The sequence below is a fragment of the Malaclemys terrapin genome, chromosome 2 (genome assembly GCF_027887155.1).
Source record: "Malaclemys terrapin pileata isolate rMalTer1 chromosome 2, rMalTer1.hap1, whole genome shotgun sequence".
NCBI classification, from domain to species: domain Eukaryota; kingdom Metazoa; phylum Chordata; order Testudines; family Emydidae; genus Malaclemys; species Malaclemys terrapin.
The window spans coordinates 120,362,731-120,376,555 of NC_071506.1; the positions used below are offsets into that span (position 1 = coordinate 120,362,731).

Consider the following 13,825-nt stretch of genomic DNA (forward strand, 5'->3'; position numbering starts at 1 on the left):
TTTTAAGGTGGTTTAAGCTATGTATTTTATCATCAGTTATTTGTATTATTATTTTTATGAAGAACTAATTTATTTCTTTGAAAATTGTGCTTCAAAATTGATGTTATATGGCTCTATTGAGAAGGGAGTCTACACTAGTGTAACTTGCTGTGGGACTGTAATGTTTGAGGGTACATTAAAGAAATGAGGGGCTACTTTATATTGCACCCTGCTGTTTGTTGTATTTCCAGCCCTTCCACAAGTAGGTTACACTCACTTTGACTCACTTGCACTCATTAATAGCATCTTGCAAATCACCTCAGAATTTGGCCTGATGACAATTTTTTAGGATAGTTCATGCTGGGATTCAGATGGATTCCATAGTGGAGACAAGCTAGTGAGATATTTACTCTTGGAAAAACTATCTAGTTGTGGTTTTCCTTCAACTTAGTTAGTATAGCACAGGGGTCGGCAACCTTTCAGAAGCGGTGTGCTGAGTCTTCATTTATTCATTCTAATTTAAGGTTTCGCGTGCCAGTAACACATTTTAACGTTTTTAGAAGGTCTCTTTCTATAAGTCTATAATGTATAACTAAACTATTGTTGTACATAAAGTAAACAAGGTTTTTAAAATGTTTAAGAAGCTTCATTTAAAATTTAATTAAAATGCAGACCCCCCCTCGTCCGTCCCCCCCCGGACCGGTGGCTAGGGACCCGGGCAGTGTGAGTGCCACTGAAAATCAGCTCACGTGCCGCCTTCAGCACGCGTGCCATAGGTTGCCTACCCCTGGTATAGCATTTTGTTGTCAGTAAGTGATAGTTCCTGGGGTGCCCCTGTTTGTTTGTTTATATTTTTGTCTCCAAGTATCGCTAGTTACAAGGTACAAACATCAAGACTTGGCATCTAGTATGTTCCCTGTTAAGTACTAGACAGTCCATTTGTAAGATGAGCATGAATCTGTTGCGAGGTCAGAGTAGTATTCCTGACTTTAAATTGTTAAGGCATGTAGAGTAAGGGGCAAGTCTGTAAAAACACAGAGAATGGATTTGAGCTTCTGAGCATGGGATGGCAGGCCAGGGTAAAAAAGGTGAAATAGTTTGGTTTTGGAAACCAAAGTATTGACATAATTAAACATTACTTTGTAATCAGGATCTTGCCTACTAAAGCAAAATTAGCAAACTCACTGTTAATCTGGAGTCTCTGGATCACTGCTACAATTTGTACTGAAATAGTAATTCTTAAGGGAAGAAATGCAGTATTTGAATGAATTAGTGTAAGTATCAGTTTCCTCTGATGAAGGGGTATTCTCTTCTACTGAAATATTTTGGGGGGATGGGGAAGAACCCCAACCTTATTTAAAACCACTGACTGCACTGTATTGTAAGCATGACTGTTTCATGCATGACAGTTTCTCCACTTATTTTTATTTTAATCTCGCGTTCAATATGCAATACTTTTTTTAAAATGTGCCTAGTGAAATATATTTTTCAGTCTTTTACCTTGTCTCCCTTTTAAGCGTTTTTTTTTTTTATTATTTACATCCTCATCTGTGCTCTCAATGCCCTATTGTGGAGTCCTGTTATTGCCTGCCTAAAATATCGTCCCCTGAAAAAAAAGAGAGCAATGTCATTGTGATACCTCTGGCCTTAATCAAGGTGCTCTCCCTATTCCTGTGGTGGATTTTAGCATAATAAATAGTAAGCTTTCGGGGAGAGAGCCTGCTGTCTTGATCATGTTACATATTATTGACTTTTAATACATAATAATGGAGCTGATAAGAATTTGTTATATAATACAGTCTAAATTTTCTATAATGCAGTACTGAACCTTTTTATTTAAAATAGCTATATTGGGTCACGTTTGGTAGAATGTTGCTTTCATGGAAATGAGACTACTACTTCTACATCATCCATAGATCTCAAAGCACTTTACCAAGATGGGTAAGGATTATTGTCCCTGTCATTACAATAGAGTGGGATATATAAACACCTTATCAGTACAACTGAGGCACTGAGAGGCTGAGGTCATACAATGAGTCAATAGTAGAGCCAAGAATAGAACTCAAATGTATTATTATTTAACAATTAAATTGCAATAGGGCTGGTAGGTTGGGGCCTATCCAAACATAGCAAGTGATAATCCCTGCCCCTAAGAGCTCTCTTGACTCCCAGTCTGATGCCCTAGCCACTGGATGTGGGTTCAGTTTCGGCCTATATTCTGAAAGCAAGAAGCCTGAAATGCCTCATGCCTTTTTTTAATCAGGCAAATGCCTGGTCTCTGTCGGAACTATTCTATGAATCCTCCTCTCTAATCTTCCCCACTGGGAAATCCAAAGTATTTTGTTTTTTAAACATACAGCATGTTGTTTGCTCTTGCTCTCTGTTGACGTAGGCACTTGTAGTATAAGTGCTTTTGCTGCCTGCTGTGCTTTAAAAATAACCTTTTATTCAGCTACAACTGATTAGCACCTATTGGTTTGTTTCAAAACGTAACAAAACCCAGTGGCCAACTTTAGCTCTGAAGGATGAATCCTGATACATCATCACAGTCTCTTTAAATATCAAGTTATTATTACAATGAGATGTACTGTACAGTGCTTCCTTCATTCCACAGCTCCCTCCACCCCCCTCCCGAAATGTTATTGGAAAAAGTAGTTATCTCAATGTGGCAGCGGATGTGCATTCCCTGCACACTATGGAGCATGGCTCTCTGGGGCTCCTTGTGCACGGTTGGAGGAGAGACTGTGGGGATGGTGTGGACACAAGAATATGCAGATCCATAGGCCATTCCCAATCCCTCAAATCCACCACATAAAGGAGATGGGGCACGTAAGCTACAGACTACACCACTGAGGCATTAGCAACACCTGTTTAATGTTCTGTATTTGAGTCCCTCAGATAAAAGTACTACGGAGCGGAGGGGAGTGACAGCTGAGGGCGTGCATGTTATGTTATCTTTTTCTTAGCAAAAATGGCCCTCTGGTTTGGGAGTGTGCAACAAGCGTTTAGTTTGAGAGGAATAAAAACTTGATATATATATCTGGTGTTGACATTCAGGTCTGCTTCTGACTAGGCTAAAATGAGAGGGAGTCACTGCTGCCCTTGTACCTGTAATTTCAGAGCCCTTGCAGCTGTTGCCCGCTCGGCTAAGATATTTATCATAACCCTATAAAGACCTAGGTCAAATAATAAAGATTAGCAGATCAGTGTGTCTGGAAACACTGGCATTGGTAGCTGGCCTCGTCATGCATCATTTCTGATAATAGTAGTAAATCTTTCAGTGAATGAAGTGCAGAGCTGTGGGTGAATCCTAAATTATTTGGCGTGTCAGGACACTCAGTGTGGAATCACCGCTCTCTCCTGTCTCTGTGCATTAATCCCCAGTTGATGAATCTATTGATTTTTTTTCAGTTGAGTACTGGAAATGGCAGTTTGTCATTGTTCATGGTGCACTTTTCACTACAGTACCTTCTGCTATGTATTCGATAGGACACTTGATTGAAAGTCAGGAGCAGAACTGGGCTCTTGTTTCCAGTTTGCCATTGATCTGCTGTGTGACCTGGGGCAAGTCACTTTACATTATGCTTCTCTTTTTCCTCCAACCCTCGGTCTGTCTTTCTCTTTATATTGTGTGTTCTTTAATGTCTCTTTCTGTGTGTTTGTACAGTGTTAGTACAATTACTATAATACAAATTATGGTCATAATAATGACTTTTTTATTCTTTAGATTTATGTGCACACTCATGAAGATTTGGCTCCAAGACAAATTGTCTGTTATCTATTTTCTATGGTCAAAGACTTTTATACACTTTCAAGTGAACTTTAAATACCACTTTTTAACTTTAAAAAAATGATCTGGTGTCAATTCTCTTGTTTACAGTAGTTTCAAATGTCATATTGATTGCGTAATGCCTCATTAGTCTATAATGTGCAGTTGGATAATTTCATGCTAAAAGTACCACATTTTTGTGCATAAGAATAGTTCTGAAGTGCCTTCCATCCAAGGATGTCAGTGTTTTATTAAATATTGATTGATTGAAGTCCACAACACTCCCAGGACAGACAGGATGAGCTTTAAAATCACCTAATCTACCATTAAATAAACTTCCCTGTCCAATCTGATCTTGCAAAAACAAGGAAGTTCAGATATGGTTGAAATCTTCCATTCCAGCTTTTACACATGCCATTGTGCTTAAGCATTATAACACACATGGCACATAGGTCACATACTGTTCTCAGAACCCCTGCAATACTTCAGCACAATGGCATGAATTAAAGGACAGCTCTTTAAACCCAGATACTGCTCAGTGAATGCTGTTTAAAAAAAAAAAAAACAGGTAACGTGAGTAATTTGCAATGAAAAGAATGTAATATGAAAATAACATGGGCTAATTCCATTGCAGGTCCCCTGTGTACATAGAGGAAAAAGCTGTAAGCACTCTAGCTTACCTTTGTGATGGTGATGCAAGAACTGGACTGAATGGACTCCAATTGGCTGTTCAGGCCAGATTAACTGCAGGGAAAACCTCTCATCAGGCTAGCACACAAGGTTGCTCTGTGGGTGGAGTTTTTATAACAGAAGACCATGTGAAGGAAGGACTACAGCGATCCCATATCCTGTATGACCGAGCAGGTGAGCAGTTACCCTGAAGGTAGTGCTATTTAGTAAGGACTGATGATATAAAATTATATCTTATGAATTATTTATTTTTTCCAAGCTGTCACTGATTTACAAACTAGTCTTGAATTGTGGTTCTACTCTGAAAAAGGTCTGATATCTTCGCGCCCCCCCCCCAAAAAAAAAGATATTGTGGGGTTTCTTATTTCTCTTAATGTCTAGATCAAATGTGCTCAGTTTACAACTTTAGTCTAACTGCCAGCCCTACAAACTTGTCCTGAGAACTGAGAGTCAAGCTGGGCTCTTTCCATTTCAGGTGTGGACCAAATTCAAATGAGGTTCACCTAGACTTATGTTGGCATAAACTTAAGCCCCATGATGTGGAAAATTTGCCAGAGAGGGTGAAAGCCAAGTGACTAAAATCTCTCCTCCATCTGGAGCCTAGAGGAAACAATTGAAGCCCATTATGTATTTTGGTGCAAAGTAGTAATAGCAGTTTGGTCATGGTTGACAGGGGATGCATGGATTTTTCTGGTAGGTATCCAAAAATGCTGTTTCAAATAAACAAAATCATGTGAGTAGTTAAAATGTTGCTGGAAAATTGAGGGAGCAGTTTGCACATCTTTGTCACAGAGCACACATCCCATTTCAAATAATTTTTTAAGACTTAGCCTAACATTTATTAACCTCATTTTTTTTTAATGCAATTTGGTTGGTTGAACCCAAATCACATGACCTAAAGTAGCATGCTGGTCTCACAGAAGAGAGCACCACACAGGGGCACTGTAACAATTTGTATAGTGGGTTTGTGGAGAGCCTTTGAACCAAATTGTAAACCCTGTATATAATGGAAACCACTTCAAGCCAGCACTCCTAGTTCCAGCACCTATCGCAGCATATGGTTTCAGGGAAATAACCAGTGGACTATGTCTGATGTGGGTGCCTGCAGACTGTCGATCTGGCAGAGGCTGCCAGCTGTGAAACACCAGTGCTCTGAGTCCCAGCCTAATCCCAGAGTGCTGGTTTCTGGAGGCCAGCAAGAGTTAGGAGTCTTTCCAGTGCCAGTGAGAGAGACTTTCTTTTCGCTAATTCTAGGTCTCATCTGAGCCCTGGAGAAGCATTGCATCATGGTGATGTGTAAGGCCTGGAATGGAATAGCTGGAACGGCAGAGCAGAGGGTGCTTGTAGTACAGCGCAGTGCACCACCCCAGGGCTGTCAGTGCTTCTACTTGCACACCTTTTCGTAAAGAAGAAGCCAGGCCTGCCTCTCACCTGAACTGTTTGTCTGGGGCAGAAGGACCCTGCTATCTTTACCTAAAGAATCTCTGTGGAAGTATGGGTGGAGGGTGGCTGACAAGAGGATGGGAGACAATGGGAGTGGAACAGCAGAGAGCTTAGTATGTGCACACGAGCAGTCAGCAAGGAACAAAGTTAAGGGGATAATAAAATAAATTCCAGATGTCCCTGGGGATTGTTAAATATAATTGATTTGCTCTTAGCTAAAAATATTTCCTGATATTGTATGTGTTGCCCGAATATGTTGCTTTGGCTAGTACACTTCAACCTTAAGACCTGATACTTTTTAATAATTTTATATGTAGTCTTTTTAATAGAACAGTTAAATATTCACTCGGATGCAGTAGTAACTGTGTTGAAATATTGCCCTTAACATAACCAAGTTATCTTTCTTTTAGACATTTAGCAGTCCTGTAAATCTTTAGAGCAGTGGTTCTCTACCTTTTTTATATCGGGATCTCCTGGAACTTCCCTCCCCTCTGCTGGGATCCCTCTTCCATTTATTATTATAGGAAGGGCAGGATGATTGTGTTCTTCAGGTTGAGAAATAGGCTTTAGAGCAGTATAGTACCTTTTTCGCACTATAAGCCAGTCAATATTAATGATATTTATTTCAAAGTAAGATAATTATTCTGAAGGATGGAAAATTAAATGTTTTATGAAAGATATAACAAATATCTTACATGGAATCCAGAAATAAATTTCAGAGTAGCAGCCATGTTAGTCTGTATCCGCAAAAAGAACAGGAGTACTTGTGGCACTTAGAACTACTCCTGTTCTTTTTGAGAAATAAATTTGTCACTGTAGTGATGTACGTTGTCATTTTTTTAGGCAACATTAGTTGACATTGGCCTGCCTAAAAGTGATTTAAAAACTCTAAAAAGGTTATGTTGTTGCTGTTATGTATTTGGTTGGTGGGCGTTTTGAGATAGAAGGATTTTTCAAATTAAATGTTTATTTTGTGGGGGAGATGGAATGCTACAGTGGCATTTTTATTAGGTCTGAAAAGTCTTTCAGTGCTCATATTCGCAACAAAATGCAGTTTGAAAATCTGAATGGTTAACTTTTTATTTTTGGAGTTGCTTTATAAGGTAATGAATTTTGTAGTTCGCTAATGTCAGGCCATGTACGTATAACTGCATGTAAGGATTCCTAATTTGATACCAGCTCTTACTAAATTCGTGACTTGGCAACATTATGTGTCTCAAATGCTGGCTATTTGTACCTTTTTATGTCGTAGATGTGGGAATTAGAGATTGAGTATTAAGGATTAGATGAGTTTCCTTATACTTAACAATTTATATGCTAGTGTTTTGGAAATATGTGAATGACACTGCATATCATATTAGCTTCTAAAAATTATGCCAAGAAAAGTTTGGAAAATGGATTGACTTAATTTTCCAGTAGATCAAATGTGATGGATTATCTGTAATTACACTTGCCAAAATTTGTAATGAGAGAGTTGGTTTGTTTTTTTTATTTTAACTTTGTATGCTTTTAAGTTTTCTGTTACAAAGAGAAATTGTTGTCTAAGAAAATAATCTTTGGGTAAAGACACCCAGCCAGCAACTGATTTGATTGGGGAGGGGAGAAAGGAGACAAAAGACCAGTGTTAGACAGCAAAAAAAAAAAAAAAAGAAAAGCAGTGGATAGAGATAGAAAGAAGAGGATATCGTGGCAGTAAGGAGAGACATGCCAAATTTCACGTTCTGGGATTCACGTGTGTGTTATATACCTTTCCCCACCCTTTATCAATTTGCTGTCTCTTTATTTCCCAGTCCTTTGAAACGCTCAACCCATCTTGTGAGGTGTTGAGTGCCCTCAGCTTTCACTGCTCTGTCTGTCTAGTTAGAATGTATCCGGGTGCCATACTCGGTGTCTCTCTGAAGCCACTAGTTCAAATATAAGCATATTAGGTCAGCTGCTTGTCCTTGAGGTAAATACACTGGGTTCCATGCAGTTTACCTGTTTGAGTTCATCAGATATTGTCTTTGAAAGATTAACACACAGCAAACAATTTTTAAGAGCCCATGATGCATTCTGTAAGAATTGAGGTTTGCCTTCCTGTATCCTCCTACAACATTTCCCATCTCCCTACTCTGTGAAGCCTCATGTATGCTGCTTGACCATTGCCCTCTATGCTAGAGGTCACTGCAGTTCAGTGATGCTTTAGGCATATAGTGTGTAAAGTGCTTCTAGACAGCAGGAGCTGTATACATAGAGCATATTGTAAGGAATTTTATAACTAGGACATGCTGAATCAAGATTGCCCTTCTAGTAGAATATGTTCCAAGAAATGTATTTAGCCTAACAATAGTGAATGGTAATTATTGTTGCTTAATCATGATAGTATTAGCATAAACTCTATGTAATAACTGTGCATTTAGCTAATCCAAGTGGTTAAGTGGCATTTAATCAGATGTTAAGTAAATATGAAATTGAGAGTTCTTGTCATCTTATGCAAGTGTGGCCAAATAAATATTGAGGTGTATTTTCCTACATACTTCCACCAAGCACTAACCAGAATCCTAGGGAGTGAGCCACTCCCAACCCAAACTGTATAAATCCTTCCCCTCATAGGGATGCTGCTCTCTGTGTGTGCACACCAGCGAAGATTGAGTTGTATAGTGTAGCATCCAGATAAAGGAGGTGTTCTTGTCAAACTCAGCCACCAGTTGAATGCTGCAGCATTTGCAATGTACAGTAGATCTGAGGGAAACAAGTGATTCTGGACATCTTGTAGTTTTTATCTTGATTTTTTTTCAGTATAATTTAAGGGTCTATAATGGTTGATACAGCACTCACTCTTGAACAGTGTCCATATTGTATTATTGATTATTTGTATTACCATAGTGCCTAGGAGCTTCAATCATGGAGCAGGACCCTATTGTGCTTGGCATTGTACAAACCCACATCAAAAAGGAGATCCCTGTCACTAAGAGCTTACAATCTAAGTATGAGACAAGAGACAAACAGATGGGGAAGCACAAGAAAACAGTGACACAATATTGATATTTATGTTAATGGATGAATTGATACAACACTGCGTTTCAGTTACGAGTTTGTATATTTCCCCCATCACTTTTACATTTTATTTTCATATTTCTGATTGTATTAGTGTTGATTTAATTGAAAACAATGATAAATAATCACTGTGATGTTTCTAGTTATTTATATAGTAATCATTGTTTGGATTTATTCAGTCTTTGGCCTCTGAGTTTGTTTAGCCCAGCTACTGGGAATATCTTCTTATCTGGAAACCCCTTCAAATTATTTAAAAATAAATAAATAAATAAAATCTTCCTTCTTTATGAAGTAGCAAAAAGCCCATACATTAGTTATGTGCAGGCTGAAGGTTATGTACTGGCTTTTCATGCTTTCTTTCTCATAAGTCCCAGGCAGAAGACCTCTTCTTATCAATTCGATTGTTGTGGTCTCCCTCTTACTGTGTACTTGCTATCCCTTATCCACAGGCTGGCTACATTCTTCTCTGGCTGAAAAGGGCAGAATATGGGTGCGACAGGGACTATTGCTTGTTTTATCTGTACAGTGCCTAGCACAATGAGACGCTGACCTTGTTGAGGTCTCTAGCTCTGACTGTAATGTAAATGTAGAATAGTAATATGGCCTTTTCCATGTCTGTTACCAACATGACTTAGTCATCTGCTGTGAAATACATACCTTGTTGTGTTTCAGGGCTTATATACATGTTTGGGTTCTCCCCATCTAGTGTTGTATTACAAAGTCAACTCCCGTCTAGCAGCCTAAACCGCACATGAAAGCACTTTCATTAGAAAGAGATGGGCAAGTGTGTCGTCTTTACTTTAAAAGACCAAGAGACGCCTTTTCCGAGAGCATGATGCGAGTTCAGCTGCTTGGGTTTATTGCTACCAGCTGAAGTTGAAAGCTTGAGTGCTATGATGGAGCACAGATATGCTGCGTATGTTGGCATGATAATGACTGCATACCAGTGGACTCTGTGTGGAATACTGTTAAAAATAGCTGTCTGCAGGCTTGTATGTTCCAGAAGCCCACACTTGTGAGCCTAAAATCTGGATAGAATAACAATATGGTATTTACAATAACCATATGGGACTTGGGCCCAGGTCTTGCTCCCATGAAAGTCTGCAAGTGTTTTCCTTTTCAGTTCAATGGCAGAAGGTTTGGGGCCTCCATACTCAAACTAACATGAACAGCTTCTATTACACAACACCTAAGAATGCTAAGGATAAGGCCCCGTGGGTGTAAATTTTGTGAGGTAGAGGAGAAAGAGAAATGTAACAGTTGCTTTTATGTGCAGTCAGTTATTTAATAATTTTATATTTTTGGTATCTGTGAACCAAAGCACACCAGACACTTAGCCAAAAAAAATGCAGATGATAAGGAAAGTTAAAAAAACATAAATATATTTTTTAAAAAACTTGCTAATCAAGTACACATAAACTGTCTGTTTCCCTTTCTTAATTTCCCCCTTTTATTTTTAGTTATATCCACTTTTGCTTTGCTTTGCTTTGCTCTGCTCCTTTTCCTCAGTTGTCTCCCTGGAGGAGTTAGTTAGCCAATCTCTATATATTAAACTTACTTGGCATTTCAGTTCTTCTAGCCCCATATGTAATCGCTTTTTCCCTCCTGAGCTCCCATCCATTTGTCAGTGTCTGTCTGTAAAGAAAGTGCCTGTAACTGAATCCAGGATGCAGTTGCACCAGCGCTGTAGAGAAAAACTATTTCCTCCAGACTTTGTGATATGACATCTCTATGTATTCATCATAAAATTGCATTGGTTTCTTTGTTGGAATCTAACATTGCAAATTCACATCTGATTACTGTCTTCTGTCAGCTGTAGATCTCTTTCAGTATTGCATCTTTCCAGGTTTCTCCCTATCTGAATGGGAAAAAATTGGCATAGGAGTGAAATACTTTTCCTTAATTTTTGCTGTTTGTCATCAGATATTGTTCAATTTATGAGAATATAATTGCTAGGCTCCTTTTCTCTTTGTTAGATCAGTAGTACAGTTTGTTTTTTGTCCAGTTTTCTGTCACCTCCCCAATTTTCCATGAATATTCAAAAGTGGTGGCACAGTAAGCTTGTTGATGAATTCCTTACCCAGTAATACTCACCAATCAACTGGAATATATTTTTCCCTTTCTTGTTCCTCATCAATAGCTATTCTATATGGCTTTCCTGATTCCTAATTGCCCTAAAATGAAATAATATTTTCTTGTTAAAGACAGATTTTAAAGGAGAACTACAAAAACAATTTTATTTTGTTTTTCAGTGTATAAAGAAAAGGTAAAAACTTTAAAAAAATTGAATAAGCCTGCTGCATATCAGACACAACTTACACACAGAGATTTAGGGGATTGGATCTGACGTTTTGGCCCATATCTAGTTATTACCCAGTTAAAAGAAATTCCCTTAAAATGTATTTACTATTGAAAGCACAATAAAAAAATAGATGTTCTGTGGGTTTGTTCAGTTAAATTTCTGTACATAACATTTCTCGCCATTTTTTCCCCTCTCTAAATAGGTGAAGAGCATTACAACTGTATTTCTGCACTTCATAAATCTATGCGAGGCTCAGATGAAAATGCTTCCCTTTACTGGCTTGCCCGAATGCTCGAAGGTGGTGAGAATCCACTGTATGTGGCAAGAAGGCTGGTGAGATTTGCAAGCGAAGATATAGGTGGGCATCACAATAATAGTACTGGAACATTTTAAAAAATAATATCTAAAAGTTCTTCCGTTTGCATCAGTTACTTTTGGAAAAATCTGTTTGTTTAAAAAAACAACAAATCAAAGTCCGTTGCCATAACTAGAGTTCAGGACTAAACTTTTTATTTTGCAACAACTGATGATATCATTGACACCTCAGATTAAGTGGATAACTGCATTCAGAATTCCACTTTGGGTGTTAATGATTTGATCAACTGTTACAGGAAAAACACAGATCCCTGAATTTAGGTGTCAGTAGATAATCAAAACAATTTATTTTATTTAACTAAAAATGTATTTTCATTTGTACTTAAATTATCCAGAGGGTGTTAGGGACACCCATATTTTCTGGTAATTGGGGAAACTAACTCTCTAAATCACCCTGACTTCAAAGCCTGCTAACTGTTTTCCCAGTTGATAACAGCTTGCTGGCTTATCCACGGCTGACTGATTCACCAAAACTTCCCTTGTAATACTTTAATGAAGATGTGATGGTTGTAGTCTTGGGGAAACCATCTACATATATTATCTAAAATGACCTGTTATCTGAAAAAGCCACCTCCAATATACCTGCATACCTTTACTTCAGTAGCAGAGGTATGACTTTGTAGCGTAGATGAAGAAAGACAGTACTTACTCTACTTTGCTGGTTTTAATTTACTTACGTATGATCCTTTTTGTTGTAGGACTGGCAGATCCTTTGGCATTAACACAAGCAGTTGCTGCATACCAAGGCTGTCATTTTATTGGAATGCCAGAATGTGAGGTAAAGCTGTCACAAACTTGTTTGTACGAGCATACACATATTTTTAACAAGTTTTATTTTGTCTTGTCACTCTTGGTTTCTTTGTATAATATTTACAACGTTGTATTCTAAGTTAACTATTCTTTTGCTTCTTAATTAGCCAAAAGCAAGAGGAGGTGGTGGTGCTGGTGGTGGTATTATTAAACAGTCATAGTGCAATAGCAGCTACAAGCTAGACAAGGACATGGCCCCTTGTGCTACATGCTGTACAAAGAACAAACTAAATGATGGTCCTTGTTCCAAAGAGTTTACAATCTAAAAGTCACGTAATATTGCTCACTCTCTGTTTTGCAGGTCATACTAGCCCAATGTGTAGTCTACTTTGCTAGAGCACCCAAGTCTATTGAGGTGTACAGTGCATACAGCAATGTCAAAGCATGTTTGAGAAACCACCAGGGACCACTTCCACCTGTTCCACTGCACTTGAGAAATGCCCCAACCAGGCTCATGAAGGACTTGGGCTATGGTAAAGATTATAAATATAACCCCATGTACAAGGAACCTGTAGAGCAAGACTATCTGCCTGAAGAGCTGAAAGGAGTGGACTTTTTTAAGGGACAAAAAATATAATAGTCTTACTGTGACTTTATTTTTAATAAAGTATTTTTTTGCAGTTGGGTTGAAAATCTCTTCTCAATTCAGACATATGCCTGCTGGGCTGACATGATGAAACTATTGGACCCATGATGACACTGTTGTCCTGTTTTGTAAACATTTTGGAGGATGTTTTAAAAACAATCTACAGTTGCAGAAATTAGGAAACCAAAGGTGGCTTTTATTAACTTAATAACACTTTGTGGTTGAAGCAACATGGCTTTTGCCCTTTATGGAAAACAAATGTATTGCTGAGGAGAACAGACTACAACTGTCAGAACAACACAGTGAAGGAATATTATATATTTTAAAAGCCACCTTAATTTACTTCATATTTTGAGGATGCTATTTAAAAAAAACCACCTGAAATTGCACAGGAGAAAATATAAAATCCTATGGTAAAACAAAATGGAATTACAATGTAATACTCATACTGTGTTTTAAACTGTTTTTGATATGACAAGATGTCTTAAATCAATAAAACTGTTCCAAAATTATTGTAAGTTATTTATGTGTATGTGTGTTAAACCTTTTTATGGTAGTGATGGGGTTCTTAACATTATTGTGGTGATTTTATTTCTAATAACCAGCTTCCATAGCAAATTCAAATAATTTGTTGGTAGACTAATTCAGGTTGAAAGTAGCATGACCACATCACGTTGAAAAATAACATTTTAAGTGTAGCTCTCTTTATTTTGTTTTTAATAATGTGATGCTTTCTTTAAATATAGCTTTTTGAGAAGCAAGACCCTATAATACTAAATTATCTGCTAAATATTTCCAGTCTTGCTCAAGAGTTTCTATTAGCCTTGAGTCAAGA

The 13,825-nt window shown here is 38.0% G+C and overlaps 1 protein-coding gene across 1 annotated transcript in view; it reads left to right on the forward strand.

Moving 5' to 3' along the window:
- WRNIP1 (WRN helicase interacting protein 1) overlaps positions 1 to 13,512 on the forward strand; it is a 36,969-nt gene extending 23,457 nt beyond the window's left edge. The window contains exons 4-7 of the mRNA XM_054017997.1: positions 4,383 to 4,612; positions 11,422 to 11,577; positions 12,293 to 12,372; positions 12,706 to 13,512. Coding sequence (XP_053873972.1) covers positions 4,383 to 4,612; positions 11,422 to 11,577; positions 12,293 to 12,372; positions 12,706 to 12,981 — 742 coding nt within the window. The 3' untranslated portion in view covers positions 12,982 to 13,512. The remainder of the gene's footprint in view (positions 1 to 4,382; positions 4,613 to 11,421; positions 11,578 to 12,292; positions 12,373 to 12,705) is intronic.
- Positions 13,513 to 13,825: the final 313 nt, after the last annotated feature.